General features: G+C 39.6%; 2 protein-coding genes across 7 annotated transcripts in view; one reads left to right on the forward strand and one right to left on the reverse strand.

Annotated features, from left to right (window-relative positions):
- LOC100406344 (uncharacterized) overlaps positions 1–18,961 on the forward strand; it is a 57,263-nt gene extending 38,302 nt beyond the window's left edge. The window contains 1 exon segment of the mRNA XM_035285467.3: positions 1–18,961. Coding sequence (XP_035141358.3) covers positions 1–189 — 189 coding nt within the window. The 3' untranslated portion in view covers positions 190–18,961.
- Positions 17,348–25,171, reverse strand: part of LOC100385093 (large ribosomal subunit protein uL3) — a 21,069-nt gene continuing 13,245 nt past the window's right edge. For 4 of the 6 annotated variants that reach the window (XM_078362067.1, XM_078362069.1, XM_078362066.1 and 1 more), the window contains one exon: positions 17,348–18,923. In XM_078362067.1, coding sequence (XP_078218193.1) covers positions 17,723–18,778 — 1,056 coding nt within the window. In that variant the 5' untranslated portion in view covers positions 18,779–18,923 and the 3' untranslated portion in view covers positions 17,348–17,722. Of the gene's footprint in view, positions 18,924–19,206; positions 19,568–25,171 lie in introns of those variants that run through there. The other 2 variants (XM_078362064.1, XM_035285593.3) reach the window with 2 other exon arrangements.

The following is a 25,171-nucleotide window of genomic DNA, read 5'->3' on the forward strand; positions in this document are numbered from 1 at the left end:
TTGGAGGAAAAACCCTAGAAATGTGAAGAAGGTGGCAAACCTTTTAACTGTTCCTCAATTCTTTGCTTTTTTTGTGAGACGGAGTTTCGCTCTTGTTACCCAGGCTGGAGTGCAATGGCGCGATCTCGGCTCACTGCAACCTCCGTCTCCTGGGTTCAGGCAATTCTCCTGCCTCAGCCTCCTGAGTAGCTGGGATTACAGGCACGTGCCACCATGCCCAGCTAATTTTTTGTATTTTTAGTAGAGATGGGGTTTCACCATGTTGACCGGGACGGTCTCGAACTCTTGACCTCATGATCCACCCACCTCGGCCTCCCAAAGTGCTGGGATTACAGACTTGAGCCACCGCGCCTGGCCCCTCAATTCTTACTAAACATAAGGTAATTCATACTGGAGGGAATCCCTACAAGTGTGTGCAATGTGTCAAAGCCTTTAAGTAGTCCTTGAGGTTTACTATATATAAGACAACTCATACTGGAAAGAAACCCTACACACGTGAAGAATGTGGGAAAGCCTCTAACAGATCCTCAATTCTTTTTTTTTTTTTTTTTTGAGATGGAGTTTCGCTCTTGTTACCCAGGCTGAAGTGCAATGACGCAATCTCGGCTCACCGCAACCTCCGCCTCCTGGGTTCAGGCAATTCTCCTGCCTCAGCCTCCTGAGTAGCTGGGATTACAGGCACGCGCCACCATGCCCAGCTAATTTTTTGTATTTTTAGGAGAGACGGGGTTTCACCATGTTGACCAGGGTGGTCTCAATCTGTTGACCTCGTGATCCACCCGCCTCGGCCTCCAAAAGTGCTGGGATTACAGGCTTGAGCCACCGCGCCCAGCCGATCCTCAATTCTTAACAGACTTAAGATAATTTATGCTAGAGAAGCTACAAACCTGAAAGATGTGACAATGCTTTTGGCAGCACCTCAAACTTTTCTAAGTATAAAAGAAATCATACTGATGAGAAATCCTAGAAATGTGAAGAATGTGATAAAGCTTTCAAATGGCTGTCACACTTGATTAGAGAAAACTACTAATGTGAACAATGTGGTAAATATTTACCCAGTGCTTACACCTTATTGCACAGGAAAGCATTTATATTTGAGAACAAATCTTCAAATATAAAGTAAGTGTAGGCTGTGCATGGTGGTGGCTCATCCCTGAAATCTGAGCACTTCGGGAGGCTAAAATGGGCAGATCACTTAAGGTCAGGAGTTCAAAACCAGCCTGGCCAACATGGCAAAACCCATCTTTACTAAAAATGCAAATAAATTAGCCAGGCATAGTGGTGGCATGTGTAATTCCAGCTACTCTGAAGACCGAGGCAGGAGAATCACTTGAATCCAGGAGACACAGCTTGCACTTAGCCAAGATTGCACTACTGCACTCCAGCTTGGACTACAGGGAGAGACTCTGTCTAAAAAAAAAAGGCAGTGTGAAAGTCATTAATATCTGCTCACATTCAACATCAGAGAGTTTATGCTAAATAAAAGCATTAAAAATGCAATTACTCTCAGAAGATCTTTCAGAAATATAAGGCCTTAAAGTGCAGAAGAATGTTTATTCTCAACAGAAACATCACAAATATAAAGAGGGTTGTAGTCCTTTTACTTCTGTCACAGAATTTATTGTTCACACTTGGTACTAAAGGAGACCCCTGAGGCAGTTGTTCCCACTTTGTTTAACATCAGGGAATTTATATAATTAGGAAAAATATTTTTTCAAATACTACAGATTATAAAACACCAGAGAGTTTATACTAAAATATATTTTTGTGGATACAGTAAATATTTTAAAAAATTAATCCAATATTAAGTTCATGTAAGTATTAGGGCAGTCACAGTAGAAATATCTGTCTCTCAGACATCAGACATTACACTAAATCAAATTGCTGAGTATAGTAAAAAATCCAAAAATAAAGTTGATAGAAAATTTATTTGTATTTAACTTTAAAAGAACTAGATCTTGGTCAGGCTCCGAGGCTCACACCTGTAATTCCAACACTTTGGGTGGCCAAGGCATGTGGATCTCAAGGCCAGAAGTTCAAGACGAACCTGGCCAAGACAGTGAAAATGTAATTCTACTAAAAACTACAAAAATTAGTTGGGTGTGGTAGCAGGTGCCTGTAATCCCAGCTGTTCAGAAGGCTGAGACAGGAGAATCGCTTGAACGTGGGAGGTGGAGGTTGCAGTGAGCTGAAATTTTCCCACTGTACTGCCTGGGTGACAGAGCGAGACTCTGTCTCAAGGGAAAAAATAAATAAATAAATATATATATAGTTTGGAAACTGAAAAATGATGGAATTCAACTTTAAATCACTTCATGCTGTTTCTTCATTTCTATTGTATTCACATATATAAACGTGATCAATTCTTGCTGCACCAAAGAATTGGGACTCTTTTTATTAGGTGGTTATTTATGACATCTCTTTTTTTGTTTTGAGACGGAGTTTCGCTCTTGTTACCCAGGCTGGAGTGCAATGGCACGATCTCGGCTCACCACAACCTCCACCTCCCGGGTTCAGGCAATTCTCCTGCCTCAGCCTCCTGAGTAGCTTGGATTACAGGCACGTGCCACTATGCCCAGCTAATTTTTTGTATTTTTAGTAGAGACGGGGTTTCACCATGTTGACCAGGATGGTCTCAATCTCTTGACCTCGTGATCAACCCGCCTTGGCCTCCCAAAGGGCTGGGGTTAGAGGCGTGACCCCCTGCGCCCAGCCTAGTAATTGTACTTTTATGTGATAAAACTACGTTTTTTTTTTTTTTTTTGAGATGGAGTTTCGCTCTTGTTTCCCAGGCTGGTGTGCAATGGCACGATCTCAGCTCTCCGCAACCTCCACCTCCTGGATTCAAGTGATTCTCCTGCCTCAGGTTCCCCAGTAGCTGGGACTACAGGCACTTGCCATTATGCCCAGCTAATTTTTTTGTATTTTTAGTAGAGACGGGGTTTCACCGTGTTGACCAGGATGGTCTCGATCTCTTGACCTCGTGGTCCACCTGCCTCGGCCTCCCAAAGTGCTGGGATTATAGGTGTGAGCCACTATGCCCGGCGATAAAACTACATTTTACCGTCTCTAGTTTTCTTTGCCAGTGGCAAATAAGTTAAATATGGTTCCTGTAGGTTAATTTTTTTCTTTTACATTTAAATTCATTTTTCTTAGTTTTCCTGTGTACCTAATATGTGTATATATTTGTTATATATGGTATATTTTGATACAGTCATACAATTTATAGTAATCACATTAGGGTAAAGTACTTAAAACCTTTGGCTTTTATGGTTTTCATTACAGACAATTCACTTCTGCAGTCTTAGTTACTCTGAAATGTGCACTGAAATTCTTACTGACTACAGCATCATTTTTATGGTCATTATAAAACTTATACAAGCATAAATGAAATCAGTATACACTCAAACCAATAGTGTGCAAGCAATTTTTTAAATTCACATTTCTACCAACACTTGTTTCTTCTTAATTAGTGTCATTCTAACAAGTGATATTGCCTAGTTTTTTTTTTTTGTTTTTTTTCTTTTTTTTTTTTGGCTTGCCTTTCCCTGATAATAGACAGTGATTATTTTTTGAATGATCCATTGGCCACATGTATGTCTTTTTTTGAAAAATACGTAAGCCTTTTTCTCATTTTTAATAGTTTTTTATTTTTTAATTTAAAGATGGGGTTGGGCCAGGCGCAGTGGCTCAGGCCTGTAAATCTCAGCACTTTGGGAGGCCGAGGCGGGTGGATCACGAGGTCAAGAGATCGAGACCATCCTGGTCAACATAGTGAAACCCTGTCTCTACTAAAAATACAAGAAATCAACTGGGCATAGTGGTGCACGCCTGTAATCCTGGCTACTCGGGAGGCTGAGGCAGGAGAATTGCCTGAACCTAGAATGCAGAGGTTGCGATGAGCCGAGATCGCGCCATTGCACTCCAGCCTGGGTAGCAAGTGAAACTCCGACTCAAAAATAAAATGAAGATGGGGTTTCACCATGTTGGTCAGGCTGGTCTTGAACTCCCAACCTCAGGGGATCCGCCAACCTTGGCCTCCAAAGTGGTTGGAGTACAGGCGTGAGCCACCGTCAAATGAGTTTGTTGTATAGCTTTGCTTTTTTTTTTTTTTTTTTTTTTAAGGCGGAGTCTCGCTCTTGCCAAGCTGGATAATCTCAGCTCATTGCAACCTCTGCCTCCTGGGTTCAAGCGATTCTCTTGCCTCAGCTTCTCAAGTAGCTGAGACTAAAGGTGTGCACCACCACACTCAGCTAATTTTTGTATTTTTTTTTTTTTTAAGACGGGGTTTCACCATATTGGTGAGGCTGGTCTTGAACTCCCGACCTCAGGTGATCCGCCCGCCTTGGCCTCCAAAGTGCTTGGATTACAGGCGTGAGCCACTACACCCAGCCTAATTTTTGTATATATATATATATATATATATATTTTTTTTTTTTTTTTTTTTTTTGAGACGGAGTTTCTAGTAGAGATGGGGTTTCACCATTTTGGCCAGGATGGTCTCGAATTCTTGACCTTATGATTCATCCACCTCAGCCTCCCAACTGCTGGGATTACAGGTGTGTGCCAGCATGCCTGGTCTGTATAGTTTTGATATTAATCCCTGTCACATACAATCCTGTTGATTGTATCCTATTCTCTGCAGGAGCTTTTTAATTTAAAACAATCTGATTTATCTATTTTTTCATTTTGTTCTTTAGGATTCGAGGTCAAATTTTAAAAGTCACTGCCCAACCAATGTTAAAGGGATTTCAGTATGTGTTTTTTTTCTAGTAGTTTCAGAGTTTTAGACCTTACGTTTAAGTATTTAATTTATTTTGTGTTGATTTTTATATATGATGTGAGTTGAGAGTCTCATTTTATTCCTCTGCATGTGGATATAAAATTTTCTTAACATCATTTATTGAAAATATTGCCTTTTTTCTAAAAAATTGCCACCTTTATTTAAAATCGGTTGATTGTAAATGTATATATTTCTGGTCTCCTTTTTCTTCTCTATTGGCCTGTGTGTCTGTTTTTATTCAAGTACCATACTGTTTTTTTGTTTTTATTTTTCTAACTATAGCTTTGTAGTATGTTTGAAAGGTAGAGTGATACCTTCACTTTTTCTATTGCTTTATTGCTTGATTGCTTTGGCTATTCAGGGTCTTTTGTGATACCATAGAAATTTTAGATTATTTTTTAATTTGTTAATTATGTCACTGGTATTTTGATAGAGGTTGTATCATATCTGTACACCGTTTTGTATAAGATAGACATTTAACAATATTAGTAATGTTGATTGATGAAGGTAGTATTTTTTCAATTGTGTATGAGTTTTTGTTTTTTTTTTTTTTTGAGATGGAGTTTTGCTGTTGTTACCCAGACTGGAGTGCAATGGCACAATCTCGGCCCCCTGCAGCCTCTGCCTCCTGGGTTCAAGCAGTTCTCCTGCCTCAACCTCCCGAGTAGCTGGGACTACAGGCGTGCACCACCATGCTCAGCTAATTTTTGTATTTTTAGTAGAGACAGGGTTTCACCTTGTTGACCAGGATGGTCTCGATCTCTTGACCTCGTGATCCACCCGCCTCGGCCTCCCGGAAGTGCTGGGATTATAGGCATGAGCCACCATGCCTGGCCCCGTTTTTTAAATATATATATATATATTTTTTGAGATAGAGTCTCACTCTGTTGCCCAAGCTGAAGTGCAATGGTGCAATCTCAGCTCACTGCAACCTCCACCTCCCAGGCTCAAGCAATTCTGCCTCAGCCTCCCGAGTAGCTAGAATTACAGGAGCACACCAACACGCCCGGCTAATTTTTGTATTTTTAGTAGAGATGGGGTTTCACCATGTTGGCCAGGATGGTTTCTATCTTTTGACCTCGTGATCCACCCGCCTCCGCCTCCCAAAGTGCTGGGATTACAGGCGTGAACCACCGCGCGCAGGCTCGATTTCATTTTGAAATAGTTGTCTGTGGATAGAAATGCTACAAACACTTGGATGTTGCTTTTGTATCCACCAGTTTGGTGAGTTGGTTTATTTTTTTCAGTAGTGTTTAGCAATATCTTAGGCTTTTGTTTACTTAAGATTATGTGTAGGAATAAAAGGCACGGGAATAATTTAACATTTTTTCTACTCTGGGTGCTTTGATTTTCGAATTTCTCTAGGATATTTAGTACTGTGTTTAATAAGACTGAAGAAAGTGGGCATTTTGGTCTTGTTCTTGCTCTTATAGTAAAAGCTTACACTACTTTTCTGTTTAGTATTTTATTAGCTGTACTTCTTTGGTTATATGTGGCATTTAATGGCTTGAGGTTTGTTTTTCTATACCTACTATTTTCAGAAATTTATTATGAAGGAATGTTGAATTTCGTTTAACTTTTATTCTGTATTTATTTAAATGTTAGAGATGCAAAATCACATCTAATTCTGCATAGATTTTAAAAAAAGATCCTCAGAGACTTCTATGAACATGCCTGCAAAATAGAAAATTTAGAGAAAATAAACTTGTAGATACACACAACTTTCCTAGATTGAACCAGAAAAAGAAGTCTTTAACAGAGCAAAAATGTATAATGACGTTACATAAGTATTAATAAACCTACCAACAATGAAAAGCCCTAGATCATGTAAAATCACAGCCAAATTTTACCACATGTACAAAGATAGTCTGGTCCTAATCATACTGAATGTACTCGAAAAAATCAATTTGGGATTTCACCTTAACTCCTCGTATGAATTCAGTGAACTATACAAAACCAAAATCTAGAGAAGAAAAAAAGAAAACTGCAAGTCAATATTTTGGGTAAACATTGGAAGATCAATCTCATTAAACACTAGCAAACTGAGTTCCAAAGCAAGTCAGAAAGTTATTTTACTGCAATAAACGTTATTCCATAAATACAGGTACATTTTATCATATGCAAGTAAATTAGTGTGATTGACCATGTAAAGGTAATTAAGATAAAAAAATATTGAACACAATAGGGGCAGTTAAAGCATTCAATTAAATCCAATATTGACTCAAAATTGTTCTCAACACACTAGACATTTTTGAAACATACCTCAAAATAATAAAAGCCATCTATGACAAATCCTTAGCCAACATGATACTCCAAAAGCAAGAGCTGGATGCATTCTCCATATGAAAAATAAGAAAAATATCCATTCTAAACGGTTCTATTAAACATAGTTATGAAAGTCCTAACCAGAGTAATGCAACAAAATAAATAAAAGGAATCCAAATGGAAAACAAAGTAAAATTACCTGTATTGATCATACAATTCTCTACCTAGAATAGTTTAAAGATTTCACCAGGTCTCCACCCCCTATCCCCGCTCACCTCCTCACAAAAAAAAGAAAAGATTTCATCAAAAGACTTCTAAGCCTAAAAAAAGACTTAAAAAAAGTCTCAGAATACAAAATCAACACAATCAGACTAAAAAAAGACTTAAAAAATGTCTCAGAATACAAAATCAATAGCATTTCAGTACACCAATAATATTGAAGCTGAGAACAAAATTTTTAAAAATTTATATTTACAATAGCCACAAAAAAATTCTAGAGATACATTAAATCAATAAATTTAATGTAAGTTTATTACATTAAATTTTATAAACTTTTTGCTTCTGCACAGTAAGATAAACTATCAACAAAGTAAACTGATGACGTATAGTATGAAATAAAATATTTGCAAACTGCAGAAAATGAAGGATTAATATGCAGAATGCATAAAAATTTTTATTAAAAAGCAAATGATATGAATAGGCTTTTCTCAAAGGAAGACAGAGCTGCCAATAAATATGTAAAGTTGCTCAACATTTCTAATTATTAGAAAGATGTAAATAAAAGTGACAATATGATACCATTTCACATCAGTACGAATGACTGTCAGTAAAAGTAAAGAAAAAGAGGTTGAAGTTATGGAGAAAAGGAAATCTTCCTACACTGTTGGTGGGAATGCAAATTAATTTAGCCCCTGTGCTAAGCAGTTTGGAGATTTCTCAAAGTACTAAAAATAGAATTGCCAGTTGATAACCCCACTGCAGGGTATCTACACCCCAAAATAAGTAATTTTGCTAAAGAGACACTTGCACTCATGTTTATTGCAGCACTATTCACAATAGCAAAGACAATCAAACCAGTTACCCATGAATCTTTTTATGGGATAAGAAAAATGAAGTACTCATATACCCTCCAATATGCAGCAACAGAAGACAATGAATTAATGTCTTTTGCAGCAACACAAATGCAGCCGAAGGCCATTATTTTAATCCAATTAATGCATCAGAAAAACAAATGCCACATGTTCTCTTACATCTATGCTAAAAATTGGATAGGCATGGAAACAAAGACAAAAACAACGAACACTGGGAATTCTAAAAAGAAGGAAGGGAGACACGCATTGAAATCTACTTAGGTATGATGTACACTACTTGGGCAATGAAATTATTAAGTGCCCAAACCTCAACACCATGTAGTATTTCTGTTATACAGATCTGCACATGTACCACTTAAATGTAAAATAAAAATAATAAAATGCTTTTTGGTATAACGACATGTTCTATTTCTCCAGTTCTGGGTTAATAGTTGAAATTAGGGCTGAAAGACACATTTTCGCCCCTTAAAGCATAGGGGTAAATACCAGGTCTCCCACATTTTATAAGCTAACCTCTCTGAAAGCTCTTGGTCTATAGCCCAAAAAGAGTTTTATTTTCAAGCGCGGAGCTGAAATAAACTACATCTTTACTATTTATTTATTTACTGTACACTAGACTATTGATTTAATTTATTTAATCTTTTTGGGGGAAAAGCAGCAAGTGGTTTAATCACTTTTTTTTAGAATGTACCACTGTTGAAAATGTGAGACTGTAAAAATTATGCTAAATTACTGAGTTAAAAAAATTAAAAACAAAGATATCTTATGGTCATATTCTAAAAATAATAAAACAGAAAGTGCATATTATTTAGGACCACAGTGCTGCAAATGCTCATTCCATTACAGTCATTCTTGTGAAGAATAGAAATAATGGGTCCGCAGGTATTTTAGATTATTTGCTATTGCAGTGTTAAATTATTGCCTTTATTACTTGCCATATGAAAGTCTGTACTTGAGGGCCAGGCGCTGTGGCTCACGCTTGTAATCCCAGCACTCTGGGAGGCCGAGGCGGGCAGATCACCAGGTCAGGAGATCAAGACCATCCTGGCCAACATGGTGAAACCCCGTCTCTATTGGGGAAAAACAAATAAAAAAAGTCTGTACTTGAACAAAAGATGCCACGAATTTCAAGTTAATATGCTCACACATGTATTCTCCACAGAAGGGCACTGGCGTATTTGCAGTCAGGGTTTCTTGGCTGCCTTGTGCTGCTGTGTCTGTGTGAAATAAAAAGGCAGCAGGTAAAGAAGAATCAATCGTGAAATTTCCAGTTTCAACAGCCACAGCCTCTGTAATTGAGTGTTATGTCACCTAGAAATAATGACTATTTCAAAACTGAGAAAAAGAAAGTGATACTTTATATTTTTAGTTTGTTGTTTATAAAAATTCATAGTTTCTGATTTATTATATGCTAAACAACCTGAACGTGCAGATACCTAAAGTTCCCACCTAGATGATAGCATTAATATTTTAACAGCTTATAATTGAGAGTCAGAATTGCCCTCTTGGGTTTACTAAAAAGCAGTTATTTTTAGTAAGATATTTATCTTCTAAGTGTAAATAGGTTTCCCATAATCTTAAACATACAGATCTATTAAGATTAGTGCTATGTCTAGATTTGAATAAAATGTATAGGTTTGTAGTAACAAATTTTCATATTTATTTTCTAATAAAAATCAAAAAGTAAAAGAAATGTTAAAATGAATTTAAAAGAAACTTTACATTTCTTCATTAAGTAACATTTAAAATGACATTGTGAGTGATCAGTAATTGCAATCTTTTTTAGTCACTGAGAAAACTTAAGATTTTTAAATTATTCGATTGGGGAAGTATTCTCATATCAATGTTTCTGAAATTCGGAAACTGTAGACCACTCAATAGATGATGTACATGCAGACCACACATTTTCCATATAATAATAGGCTAATCCTAGCTTTTTATATAAAAATGTAATGTACTTCTAAATTAAAATTAGTGTATTCTCAATTATTTTCTCTGGAAAACGTCTAGAAATCGTGGCAGCTTTTTGATTAAAACATTTTTTGTTATTTTTTATGCAAATTAGTTTACTGTGTTCACAGAGTGGCCAGTCTTGGGACCATAAGTTACACTTGCTCTTTTAGTGTCTTTCATACCATTACCGTCAGCACCAGAAACTCCAGGTGCCCCAAGCTTAAAATAAAGGACTAAAGTACATTGCTCGTCCCATGCACTGTGATGGGTTTAAAACATGCTGCCAAGTATCACAGTTCCTATGTTATGACTGGCACATGACAAAAGCAGCACCAAGACTATTTTTTATACTATTCCGCCAACTTTATGACAAAGACACAAACATTATTTGAAATATTGTTACCTTTTTGTAAATTTTTAAAAATATATTCTCTAATTTGAAAGATAAAATATATTTTTTCTGTGAAACAACATTTTGAAGGATATACCCGTGATCAAATGCTTAGCTCTAGGTAATTAATGCTTTATCTCAAATAGTTAACATCTTTTGTGGTGAAATCACAGAACATTGTTAGCATTTTTCACACATAACAAATGCAATATTATAAAGTGTAGTCACAATGCTGTCCAATATTGAAAGTCCTCCTCCTATCCAGCTATAATTATGTATTCTTTCACAGACATCTTTCCAATTCCTCATTTTTTCTAAATACCTTGGCATCTGGTGGTCCCATTTTGCTCTCTACATCAGTGAGATTAAGTTTTTTAGAATCCACGTGTAAGTGAAATTATGGGATGCTAAAACTATGACTTATTTCAACTGATGTCCTTAGGGTTAATCCATGTGATAGGAAATAATAGAATTTTCTAAAGATAAATAGTATTTCATTGGGTATATATACCATGTTGTCTTTATTTACTCATAGATGTTGAACTGTTGACTGTATAATTGGGCTGTTCTGAAGAGTGCTGCAAACAACATGGAAGTGTGGATATTTATTCTGATTTTGTTCTGGATATACAACAGTGAAATGGTTTTGCTATATAATAGTTAGATTTTAAGTTTTTTCTTTTCTTGTAAACTCTGCTTTGTTATTTATAATGGCTGTCCTCATTTACATTCAAAGCATTTTCTTTTATTCATATCTTCGCCAACTAATGCTTTTTAATTTAATTAATTAATTAATTTTCTTTTTTTTGAGACGGAGTTTTGCTGTTGTTACCCAGACTGGAGTGCAATGGCAGGATCTCGGCTAACCGCAACCTCCCCCTCCCGGGTTCAAGCAATTCTCCTGCCTCAGCCTCCCGAGTAGCTGGGACTACAGGCACGCACCACCGTGCCCAGCTAATTTTTTTTTTGTTTATTTTTAGTAGAGAGGGGGTTTCACCTTGTTGACCAGGATGGTCTCAATCTCTGGACCTCGTGATCCATCTGCCTCGGCCTCCCAAAGTGCTGGGATTATAGGCGTGAGCCACCGTGCCCGGCCTAATTTAATTTATTTGGTTTTGAGACAGAGTCTTGCTCTGTCACCCAGGGTGGAGTGCAATGGTATGAGTCTCACCTCACGGCAACCTCTACCTCCTGGATTCAAGTGATCTCCTGCTTCAACCTCCGGAGTAGCTGGGATTACAGGTTCCTGCCAGCACACCCAGCTATTTTTTTTTTTTTTTTAGTATAGATGAGGTTTTGCCATGTTGACCAGGCTGGTTTCAAACTCCTGATCCACCTACCTTGGCCTCCCAAAGTGCTAGGATTACAGGCATGAGCCACTGCACAAAGCCTTTTTTCCTTTTCCTTTTTTTTTTTTTTTTTTTGAGACGGAGTTTTGCTATTGTTACCCAGACTGGAGTGCAATGGCACGATCTTGGCTCACTGCAACCTCTGCCTCCTGGGTTCAGGCGATTCTCCTGCCTCAGCCTCCCGAGTAGCGGGACTACAGGCGCGCACCACCATGCCCAGCTGATTTTTTTTTTTATTCTTTTGAGACGGAGTTTTGCTGTTGTTACCCAGGCCGGAGTGCAATGGCAGGATCTCGGCTCACCGCAACCTCTGCCTCCTGGGTTCAGACAATTCTCCTGCCTCAGCCTCCTGAGTAGCTGGAATTACAGGCACGTGCCACCATGCCCAGCTAATTTTTCGTATTTTTAGTAAAGACGGGGTTTCACCTTGTTGACCAGGATGGTCTCGATCTCTTCACCTCGTGATTCACCCCCCTCGGCCTCCCAAAGTGCTGGGATTATAGGCCTGAGCCACGGCGCCGGGCCCCTTTTTTCTTTTTTTAAGAGTCATTCTAATGAGTGAGTTGAGATAATCATTTTTTTTTTCTCTTGCTTTCTCTATTAATAATTGACATTTAGCATATTTCAGTATATCTGTTTGCCATATGTACGTATTCTCTTGAAAAATATGCTTTTTACTCATTTTAATAGTTACTTGTTTATTGTTTTATGCTCATTTAAGTTTCTTACATATTTTTATCTTAACCCCTTGTTCCATATTTTAGTTATCCTGTTGATTGTATCATCTTCTGCGAAGCAGCATTTTAATTTTAAGTATTGTGACTCTTATTATTTCTTTTGTTCCCTGGGATTTTGAGGTTAAATTAGTCACTGCCCAACCAATGTTATGGAACTTTCACTCATTTTTTTTTTTTTTTTTTTTTTTAGTAATAGTAGTTTCAGAGTTTGAAGCCACACATTTATGCATCTAATTTATTTTGAGTGAATTTTTATATGTGGTGTGAGTTGAGGTTCTCCTTTTAGTGCTCTACATGTGTCCATAAAGTTTTCTCAACAGCATTTACTGTCTTTTTCCTAAGAAATTGTCACCTTCATTTAAAATCAGTTAGCTGTAAGTACATGGCTATATTTCTGATTTTTTTTTTTTTTGCTTCATTCGCTCACTGTTTTTATTCAATTGCCATAATGTTTTTGTTAGTATAGTTTTGTAGTATATTTAAAAGTCAGGTAGGCTGATAACTTTACTTTTCTGTTTGATGGCTTCGGCTATTCAGGATCTTTTGTGCTACCATATACATTATTGATGTATTTTTAATAATCTTTTAATTTTTTTGAGACAGAGTCTTGCTCTGTTCCATGCTGGAGTGCAGTGGTGTGATCTTGGCTTTCTGCAACCTCTGCCTCCTGTGTTCAAGCATTTCTGACACCTCAGTCCCATGCAAGTAGCTGGTACTACAGGCACGAGCCACCATGCCTAGCTAATTTTTGTATTTTTAGTAGAAATGGGGTTTCACCATGTCTGTCAGGATGTTACCGATCGCTTGACCTTGTGATTGATCTGCCCACCTTGGCCTCCCAAAGTGCTGCAATTACAGTAGTGATCCACAGCACCTGACCTATTCTTAAGGATTGGTATTAAGTATGTCACTGATATTTTCATTGAGGTTGCCTTATATCTGTAGATCATTCTGTGTTATACAAATATTTAACACTATTAATAATGGCAGTTCATTAATGATTAATATATCAATTTAATGTTTTTTAGGGTACAATGTAAGATGCTTCATATTTTTGGTAAAATTTATTTCAAAGTATAGTTATCACAGTTATTGTAGATGGAATTGGTTTTTAAATTTATTTTGAGATACGTGTTAGTTTATAGAAATGCTACTGACAGGCCGAGAGTGGTGGCTAATGCCTGTAATCACAGCACTTGGGGAGGCTGAGACAGGAAGATCATGAGGTCAGGAGTTGTAGACCAGCCTTGCCAATATGGTGGAACCCTGTCTCTACTAAAAATACAAAAATTAGCTCGTCATGGTGGCATGTGCCTGTAGTCCCAGCTACTGGGGAGGCTGTGGCAGGAGAATCGCTTGAACCCAGTAGGTAGAGGTTGCAGTGAGCCAAGATCATGCCACTGCACTCCAGCCTGGGTGACAGAGCAAGACTTCTCAAAAAATAATGATTATTATAATTATGATAAATAGTACTAGGAAAACTGCTTGGTCATATGCAGAAAAAAGTGGACCTCTACCTCTTTCCATATAGAAAATATAAGTCAAGATAGACTGTGATAACCTGCTTTTTGTTAGCTTAAACTGACTCTCTTCTTAGCTGAGAGCGGTTCAGGCTTCATGTTAGCTTCTTGAGCTGGACAAACTCCATCTTAGCGTCTTCATTTTAGTTACTCCCGTCATTAAGTATGTAACTGGGGCAGGATGACACCAGGCACATCCAGGAGTGCATTTGTTGATAAGAGGCCAAATTAGGTGGCACCAGCAGAGCCTGGGAATGCAGGTGCTGTCGAGTACCCAGAGCGCCCATATCTATAAGATGTATGTCTTTTTATGACAGCTCTAGCCTTGCACCTGGTACTGTTTTATTTCTTATGTACTAGTTTATCTTTTAACTTTTTGCTTACTCTGCTTCTGTGAGAAAATTGCTTCAGCTAGATTCCCCCCTGCCTTTTCAACCTAGGGTATAAGAAACCTTTTAACTCTTTCTTCGGGGCTGAGAGAATTTTGGGTGTTAGCCACCTCTCGGTCGCCAGCTAAAATAAAGGACTCATAATTCAATCTCAAAGTGTGGTGCATTCCTTGACTCACTCGGGTATAACAAGACTAAAGACTTACCTGTGAGTTTTCAAGCTACAAAAATTCTAGAAGAACACTTAGAGAGTACTCTTCTAGACACTGTCTCTGGAATGAGTTTCTGAATAACATCTTAAAAGTGAGTGCAACAAAAATAAAAATAAAAACTTTGCATCTAATTAAACTCAAGAGCTTCTGTACAGCCAAAGAAACTTATCAACAAAGAAACAGACACTTTACAATATGAAATATTTCCAAACTACATACAAGTGATTAATACATAGATTCTATAAGAAATTTAATTTGAAAAATCAGTAATATAGACACTTCTCAAAGGAAGACATAAGAGTTTCCAATAAACATTCAAGAAATGCCTAACACCCCAAACATCAGAGAGATGTCAACCAAAATGACAAAGTGACACCATTTTACACCTTTTAGAATGACTGTTTTTATAAGTCAAAAAATAGCATGTCTAAGTTGTGGAGAAACAGGTATCATTATAATGGTTGTTGGGATTGCAATAAAATGTAGCCCCTCTGGAAAGAAGTTTGGGGATTTCTCAAAGATCTAAAATAGAGCTGCCATTTAATCCGCCAGCCGCATCACTCCAAAGAAGAACAAATTCTTTTTTGCCAAAAGACACCTGCACTGACATGTTTATGGCAGCAAAATTCACAACACCAAAAGACACAGAATTAAACAGGGTGTCTATAAATCTTAGATTGGATAAGAGAAATGAGGTGCTTATACTGCATGCAATACTATGCAGCCACAGAAAAGAATGAAGTAATTTTTTTTTTTTTGGCACAACGTGAATGCAGCCGAAGGCCATTAATGTAAGCAAATTAACACAGATCCGTAAAACAAATACCACACATTCTCACTTATATGTGGGAGGTAAACATTGGGTGCAGAAGAAAACAAAGATGAAAATAGATGTTTAAAAAGATGGAAGAAGAGGCCAGTCGCGGTGGCTCACACCTATAATCCCAGCACTTTGGGAGGCCGAGGCAGGTGGATCATGAGGTCAAGAGATCGAGACCATCCTGGTCAACAAGGTGAAACCCCGTCTCTACTAAAAATACAAAAATTAGCTGGGCATGGCGGTGTGTGCCTGTAATCCCAGCTATTCAGGAGGCTGAGGCAGGAGAATTGCTTCAACGCAGGAGGCGGAGGTTGCGGTGAGCCGAGATCGTGCCATTGCACTCCAGCCTGGGTAACAAGAGCGAAACTCCGTCTCAAAAAAAATAAAAAAAGATGGAAGAAGAAAGGGAGACAAGCATTGAAAAGCTACTTTCAGGTATGATGTTCACTACTTGGGCAATGGGATTATTAAGTATCCAGACCTCAACGCCATGCAGTGTACATATGCTGCAAATCTTCCCTGAACCTAAACTAGAAATAACAAGATGTTTTGTGGCATAATGACATGTTTCTTTAGTTCCAAGTTAATAGTTGGAATCAGCAGTGAGAGAGAATTATTTACTCCTTAACGTACGGGGTAAATGTTTCTGTACCAGGTCCCCACAATTTGGGAGCTATCTTCTCTGTAAGCTCGTGGCCTATAGCCCAAGGTGTGTTTTATTCCCAAGTGTGCAGTTAAAACAGATGACGCTACATCTGTACTTTTTATGTATTAACTATACACTAGACTATATGGTTAATTTGTTACTCTGTTTGAGGAAAAGTGGTAGGTGATGTAATTACATTTTCTTAAGAATGAACCATTTTTGAAAATATGAGGCTGTGAAGATTATGCTAAATAATTAACATTTGTCTGAAAAGAAGCATAGAAGTTTTATGACCATAGCCCAAGAATGATGAAACAGAGAGTGGGAGAGTGGGTTAAGATCACACTGCTGTAGCCATTCCATCACAATCCTTCTCATAATAATAATAATAATGGGTCAAAAGGAATTTTTAGAATACTTTTCTTAATTCCATCAAAGTATTAAATTTTTATTTGCTGTATTTGCTGCTTCTGCTGCTGCTTTATTTTTTTTATATTAGCTGGAGATTCACTCTTGTTGCCCATGCTGGAGTACGATGGTGCAAACTCAGCTCATTGCAACCTCTTCCTCCCAGGTTGGCCAGACTGGTCTTGAGGTCCTGACCTCAAGTCATCTGCATGCCTCAGCCTCCAAAAGTGCTGGGATTATAGGTATGGGCCACTGAGGCCAGCCAAACATGTTTAAATTAAAAATACCTTCAGCAACTTAGGCCTGAAATTTGATAAAAAATTGTTTACTCATCATTAATCAATATCAGGTTAAACTAGAAAATTTTGAAAACATTGTACAGAAAGTTAAATAAGATTTGTCAACATTCCCCAGACTTAATCTGATTAAAACAGGACATCTGGGTATTTAAAAACACCAGATTGGCTGGGTGAGGTGGCTCATGCCTATAATCCCAGCATTTTGGGAGGCCAAGGTGAGCAGATCACCTGAGATCAGGAGTTCGAGACCAGCCTGGCCAATATGGTGAAACCCAGTCTCTCTTAAAAATACAGAAATTAGCCAGGCTTGGTTACACACACCTGTAGTCCCAGAAACTCAGGGGGCTCAGGCGGAACAATCACTTAAACCCAGGAGGCAGAGGTTACAGTGAGCCAAGATTTCGCCACTGCACTCCAGCTGGTGACAGAGTGAGATTCCATCTAAAAAAAAAAGAAAAAACAGAAAACGAAAAACACCAAATTAGTGATGAAAAGTATTTATTTTTAAAAGATTTTTGACCTTATATATATAAAAACATTGTTTTTTTTTCCTGTATATATATATGCTATCATTGTTTCATCTGTGTCTTGCTTATTTATATATATATAAGTTTGAGATTCCACACTGCAAATAAACTTTAACGTATATTACATTTTCCATCACCACAATCCAGGTGATAAATATGTTCATTCCCTCCAAAGTTTCCTTGTGTCCTTGTGTTTTGTTTTTATCTTGTGTGTGTTAAAGACACTTAACACAAGATCTACCCTCCATAAATTTTTTTTTTTTTTTTTTTTTTTTTTCAGTGGAAAGTAACTTTTATTGAGACCCCACCAGCTGCAAAATGTGTTCCTGGCATTAAGCTCCTTCTTCCTTTGCAATTCGGTTTTTCTTGAGTGGTCCCATGAACGCTTTCTTCTCCTCCATGGTCTGGAAGCGGCCATGGCCAAACTTAGAGGTGGTGTCAATGAACTTAAGGTCAATCTTCTCCAGAGCCCACCACTTGGTCTGCACCAGCAAGGACTTTCGGAGGGTGAGCACTCGCTTCTTGGTTCCCACCACACAGCCTTTCAGCATGACAAAGTCATTGGTCACTTCACCATAGTGGACAAAGCCACCCAGAGGGTTGATGCTCTTGTCAGACAGGTCATAGTCAGTGGAGGCATTGTTCTTGATCAGCTTGCCGTCCTTGATAAGGTAGCCCTGGCCGATCTTATAGATCTTCTTGTTGATCTCAGTGCGGTGATGGTAGCCTTTCTGCCCAGCACGTGCCACAGAGAAGGCCACACGGGCAGGATGCCATGCCCCAATACAGGCCACCTTGCGCAGGCCTCGGTGGGTCTTGCGGGGCAGCTTCTTGGTGTGCCAACGACTGGTAACCCCTTTGTAGCCTTTGCGCTTGCTCACCCCGATCACGTCAATCATCTCGTCCTGCCCAAACACTTGGTTCACAGGTACCTGCTGCTCCAGCCTCTTGCGGGCCCAGTCCAGCTTCTCGGACACGGTGCCTCCATTCACCTGGATCTCCATCAGGTGGGCCTTTTTCTGGCGCAGAGGAAGCAGGCGCATCTGGGTGTGGGCAATGACGCGGATGACTTGGCAGTATTTCTTCATGCTGCTGAAGTCCTTCTCCAGCTGCTTCTTGCCATCCTCATCCTGCCATTTCTTGCAGTACTTGGTGAAAGCCTTCTTCTTAGATTTATGCCAGTTCTTATAGAAACGCCTTTTGCACTCATCACTGATGTGTTCGGCGAAGACAGTCTTGAAGGTCCGGAGGCCTCGAGGGGTTTCCACGTAGCCCACAATGCCCACAACCACCATGGGTGGCGTCTCCACAATGGTCACAGCCTCCACCACCTCCTTCTTGTTCACCTTGGATCCTGGCCTATCGACCTCCCGCACGATATGGGTCATGCCAGCCTTGTATCCCAGGAAGGCTGTGAGGTGGACCGGCTTGGAAGGGTCATCCTTGGGGAAGCTCTTCACCTTCCCACGATGCCTGCTGTTGCGCTTCTGAGGCAGGAAGCCGAGGGACCCATGTCTGGGAGCGGAGAACTTCCTGTGAGACATGATACCGTCAAATCCAGTCGCAGAGCCATAAATTTTTTTTTTAACTGTACTTTAGGTCCTGGGGTACTTGAACAGATAGTGCAGGATTTTTGCATAGGTACATACATGGCAAGGTGGTTTGCTGCCTTCATCCCCCCCAATCACGTATATCTGGTATTTCTCCCCTCATTATCCCTCCCCACCCCCCACTTTTCTCCTTTAGCCCCTGAACTGATCATAATGTGTGATGTTCCCCTCCCTGTGCCCATGTGTTCTAATTGTTCAACACCCACCTATGAGTGATAACATGCAGTGTTTGGTTTTCTGTTCTTGTGTCAGTTTGCTGAGAATGATGGTTTCCAGATTCATCCATGTTCTCTCAAACGCTGTGCTGGGATTGGGCAAGTTTCTTAACCTCTCTGATTTTTCTGTTACTTAAGAGGTAATAATATGGCAGTCATGGACACAGGGAGGGGAGCATCACACACTGGGGTCTATCGGGGGGAAATAGGGGAGGGACAGCGAGGGGTGGGGAGTTGGAGAGAGAGAGCATGGGGAGAAATGCCAGATATAGGTGATGGGGAGGAAGGCAGCAAATCACACTGCCATGTGTGTACCTATGCAACAATCTTGCATGTTCTTCACATGTACCCCAAAACCTAAAATGCAATAAAAAATAAAAACATGGCAGTGAAATCCGTGTTGTTATTTGAATGTTATAATAAGTTAGATAAAGTTACATTAAGAACAATAAAAACATTAAAAAAGACAGAACATAGATACATTCGAGACTTAAACATTAGATAATATTTTAAACAATTTTTTGGGGCCGGGCGCGGTGGCTCAAGCCTGTAATCCCAGCACTTTGGGAGGCTGAGGCGGGCGGATCACGAGGTCAAGAGATCGAGACCATCCTGGTCAACAAGGTGAAACCCTGTCTCTACTAAAAATACAAAAAATTAGCTGGGCATGGTGGCGCGTGCCTGTAATCCCAGCTACTCAGGAGGCTGAGGCAGGAGAATTGCCTGAACCCAGGAGGTGGAGGTTGCGGTGAGCCGAGATCGCGCCATTGCACTCCAGCCTGGGTAACAAGAGTGAAACTCTGTCTCAAAAAAACAAACAAACAACAAAAAAACGATTTTATTTAATTATGAAATTTAGATAAAACTACCTGTTTTTCCAGAAGAATAAGTGACAAAAAACTGATTGAGGAAAAAATAAAAAAGGTAAATAGAAAAATTCAAAAAAATGTTTTTAATTTGACACACCTAAAAAGCACATACGTTATAAAAGAACAGCTTGATAAATTTGTACAAAATGCATATACCGTGAACCCAGCACCCAGTGATGGAAGAGTGTGAGCATCCTGGCACTCTCCCTCCTTTATTCTCCTTTCCCGTCACTGTTCACTCAAGAGAAACGTATATCCTGGCTTTTTATACGATAAATAATATTTGCCTGTTTTTGAACTTTAGATTAAGACAGTAAGTTCTCATTTTTGTCCAGGTTTTTTTGGTTCATCATTGTTTGTGAGATTAATCTCCGTTGCTGCATATAGTTTGCATATTCATTGATCTACAATGTGACATCATATAAACTAAATTCACTTATTCAACTGTTAATGAACAGCTGGTAATTTTCCAGGCTTTTCAGCACTTCTATAGACCATCTTGTGGATTTTTAAAGATAAATTTGTGCAATTATGTAGATATTTAACCACAAATATAATTAAAATCAATTTCTTTCTTCAGCTTGTGCAGACATTGGCAAGCCCTCTTTCAGAATGTAGTACCAACCTATACCAGCAGCACTTGTGAGGATTATTTATTACCTAATTGTCTTTGTTTTCAAACCCTACAGTGTAAACTTTGTGGTCAGAGGCCTTTAATTGCATTCACCATTGTACTTACAGTTTTTAGTTGAATAAATAAATTTGATTTGACTTTGAAGCTTTTATTTTTTGAAAAAATAACTGTGGTAAAATTGATTTATTTATATTTCCCTGAACATTTATTTCCCACAGCTCTGTTTCTTTACACATAAGATTTATCTGCAACAATTTTTTTATTCTTATTTTGACCATTCTTAGTAAAGATTATTTCACCCCAGGAGATACTGTAATGAAGTTGCCATTTCAGCAGGTTTTCAAGAAGATAGGCCTCGGCTGACCAGGTGAGCTCTAAGCAATTGTTAACAACTACCTTCTAAATATGTATTATTTATATATTTACATACCATGAACATTTAGTAAGCTATAATATTTACAATATTGTTTCTGTTCTGAGATCTACATAACACCAATGACAGTATTTTGATCAATAGGAGGAATATACATACAGCCTTGCACAAAAAACAACTAATACATTTGCATCTGTATAAGATAATGTAAAATCAATTTTTCAAAGCCCAAGGGACTGAAACACACACATACACATGCACAACTTCCTATTACAAGATTCATCATTTCTCCTGTTTGCTGGGTCCGGGTATGAGAGTCATCACTGCGCCTATGAGCTGGGTTCAGAAATAAGACATCCCACCTGTGGTAAAATTCACATATACAGTCACAATTCAAACTGTGAGCTGTATCCATAAGTGAGACCCATACCCTCAGCAGTGGGCTCTGTTAATTTGTGAGGGTGATGATCCTGTCAGCTGGATGTGCACAGAGGAGTCACAATCTCACCTTTGTACTGGGTCCTGTTATAAAACTCTGTGAACTTTAAGGGCTTTATATTATATGCATGAGTGGGGTAATCTCTCAGAACTTTCTGCAGACAGAAGACTTGGGGCCTTACCCAATGCCCTAAGCCCAGCTACAAAATCAACACCTCTTCTATTGGCTAAATTCAAATATGAGGGTCATCATTACACCTGTGAGCTTGGACTAGAAATGAGTCATCATCTCACACGTTGCCGAATTTACATAGGACAGTCACAACTCTAACTGTGGATGATGTCCACATGTGTGACTCCGGACCTCACCAGTAGGTTCTGCCCATGTGTAAGAGTGACAATTCTAATTGTTGGCTGGGCATGCCTATGGGATGCACAATCTCACCTGTGTGTTGGTGCTTCAGTGTCATCCCCTTCTGTGAATTACCACAAGCAGAAAACAGAAGACCTGACCTATTCTCCTAATTCCAGCCATGAGAGTCAAAATCTTTCCTATCGGTTGGGTCCACATATGAGAGTCATCATCACACCTGTGAGCTAGGCCGGTGTAAAGAGACCAAACAGGAGAGTCACGCTGATTGAATGCTGGTCTAGGAATATTTCAAGAAACCTCTATATTCAGGGCCCTGGCAAGAAAGTCACATTACTTGAATGCTGAGCTCAGCAATATGTCACAATGCCTCTTATGGGCAGGGCCCAGCCTAGAGAACCACATCACCTTGGTCCTGTGCAAAGCAGTATTTCACAATTAACTCCATTTACGGGGCTCAGGAAGGAGAGGAAAGTCACATCATGTAGGTTCTAGCCTATTGGATAGGTCACAATGCTTTTATTTGGCAGAACTGAGGCAGCAGAGTCACATCATTTGGGTGTAGGGCCCAGCAATATGCCAAAATCCTCACTGATGTCAGGGCCCGTGCAAAAAAAAAAAGAAGAGTCATGTCACCTAGGTGCTGGACAAGAAATATGTCACAGTCCCCCTGTAGATTCAGCCCTGGCCCATCAGTCACATCTCCTGAGCACTAAGTTCAGCAATATGTCACAATGCCCTCTATGGTACAGGCCAGAGCAGAAATATCACATCACCTAGGTGATATGCCTAGTAATATGTCACTATACTGTGGGCAAGGCCCAAGCAAAAGAATTACATCATCTAGGTGATGAGCCCCATGATATGTCACAATGCCCACTTTGTGTAGGGCCCAAGCAGAAGTGAAAACTTACATCATTGTGTCTTGGGCCTAATGTAAGCAGTGCTTAGGCAGAAGAGTCCCATTACCTAGGTATTGAGCCCAGAGATATATGGAAATCTTCCTGTGCGCAGAGCACAAGCAGGTGAGGAAGGTCACATCACCTAGGTGGTAGGCCCAGAGATATGTCACAATTCCCCCTTTAGGCCAGGCCAATGCAGAAGAGTCACATCACCTGAGAGATAGTCCCCACACTATGTCACCTTGCCCCTTGTAAACAGGGCCCTGAGAGAAGCTGAGAATCACATTACCACAGACCATAAGTGCTGGTCTCAGTGATATCTTACCACTCTCTTCTAGGACAGAGTCCAGGCAGGAGAGGGAAGTCACATCACCTAAGTACTGAGCCCAGTGACATGTCACCATTTTCACTGAGGGGAGGGCCCAGGAGATTCACATCACCAAGATGCTAGGTTCAGTGATGTGTCAAAATCGCCCCTATGGGCAGGGCCCAGACAGGACAAAGAGTGACATGGTTTGGCTGTGTCCCCACCAAAATCCCACCTTGAATTGTAATACTCCCCATGTGTCAGGAGTGAGACCAGGTAAATATAATTGAACTATAGAACCGGTTCTCCTATACTGTTCTTGGGGTAGCGAATAAGTCTCATGGGATCTAATGGTTTTATAAAGGGGAGTTTCCCTGCACAGGCCTTTGTGCCTGCCACCATGTAAGATGCCTTTTTCCTCTTCCTTCATCTTTTACCATGATTGTGAGGCGTCCTCATCCATGTGGAACTGTGAGTCCACTAAACCTATGTCTTTTATAAATTACCCAGTCTTGAGTATGACTTTATTAGTAGTATGAGAACAGACTAATATGGAAAGTCACATTTTTAGTTGATGGGCCCATACATGTATCACACTGCCCTCTGTGGGCAGGGTCCATGCAGCAGAGTGAAAACACTTGAGTGCTGGGCCCAGCGTTTTGTAACAATCACAGCTGTGGGCAGCACCTATTCAGAAGAGAATAGCCACTTCACCCAGGTGATGGGGCAAGAGATATGTCACAATGTCCCTTTTGGCCAAGGCCCAGGTAATAGAAGAGAGTCACCTTACCTAGTTTTTATACACACACACATATATATATATATATATATATATATATATACACACACATATATATTTATGCATATATATTATATGCAAGACAGGAAAATACAATATATATATATATAAATACAATATATATAAAATACTATATTTATATGTGTGTGTGTGTGTGTGTATATATATATATATATATATATATATATATATATATATATATATAGTATGTAAGGCGCAGGAGAAAAGTCTCATCACCTAGGTTCTTGGTTCAGGGATATGTCACAATTTTTCCTATGAGAAGGACAGAGGCAGAAGGGTCACCTTACCTACATGCAGTGTACAGTGATATGCCACTATTTTGACTAAGAACGGGGCTCTGGCAGGTAAAAACGAGTCCCATTACTTGTGTGATGAGCAGAAAGATACATCACAATGCCTTTTGTGGGCTGCCAAGGCCAGGCAGAAGAGAAACATCACCTCGGTCCTGGGCTCAGCAACATGTCACAGTCTTCCCTTGGGCATTGACCAGGCATAAAAAGGGGGATACCTCCAAATACATGTCACAATTTACCCTAAAAGCAAGGCCTAGAAAAAAAATAGGAATACATTACCTAGGTGCTGGGTCCTGTGATATGTTACATTCTCTTCTGTCAGCCAGAACCAGACAGGAGAGTCACATCACATGGATGCGGAGACATGTCACACTGTTCTCCATAGGCAGAGCCTGGGTAGGAGAGTGAAATTATCTGGATTCAAGGCCAAGCTCTATGTCACAATGACCCCTATGAGCAGGGCCCAATCAGGAGAAAAGAGTCACATCATTTAACTGTTGAACATGGTAATATGTAACAACACCCACTGTGGGTGGGTCAAGAAAGGGGAGAAGCATGACATCATCTAGATGATGAGCCCAGTGACATGTCACATTTCCCACTGTGGGGAGGGCCCAAAGAGGTGGGGAGGGTCACATTACCTAGGTGCTGGGCCAAGCGGTATCTAACTCTTCCCTACTGAGCAAATTCCAGGCAGGAGAGGAAAGTGACCTCATCTAGTTGCTGGGCTCGGCAATATATTACCATTCATACTGTGGATGGGGTCCGAGCAGCAGAGGAGAATCCGATCACCTAGGTTCTGAGTCCAGTGATATGTCATAATTCCCCCTGAGGGAATGACCCAGGTATGAGAGAGGAGTCCCTTAATCTAGTTAATGTTCCCAGAGAAATGTCACAATGCTCCTGTAGGAACAGGGAGGGATGTCACAATATCTCATATTCCAGGGAGG

The sequence above is a fragment of the Callithrix jacchus genome, chromosome 22 (genome assembly GCF_049354715.1).
Source record: "Callithrix jacchus isolate 240 chromosome 22, calJac240_pri, whole genome shotgun sequence".
Classification (NCBI taxonomy): domain Eukaryota; kingdom Metazoa; phylum Chordata; class Mammalia; order Primates; family Cebidae; genus Callithrix; species Callithrix jacchus.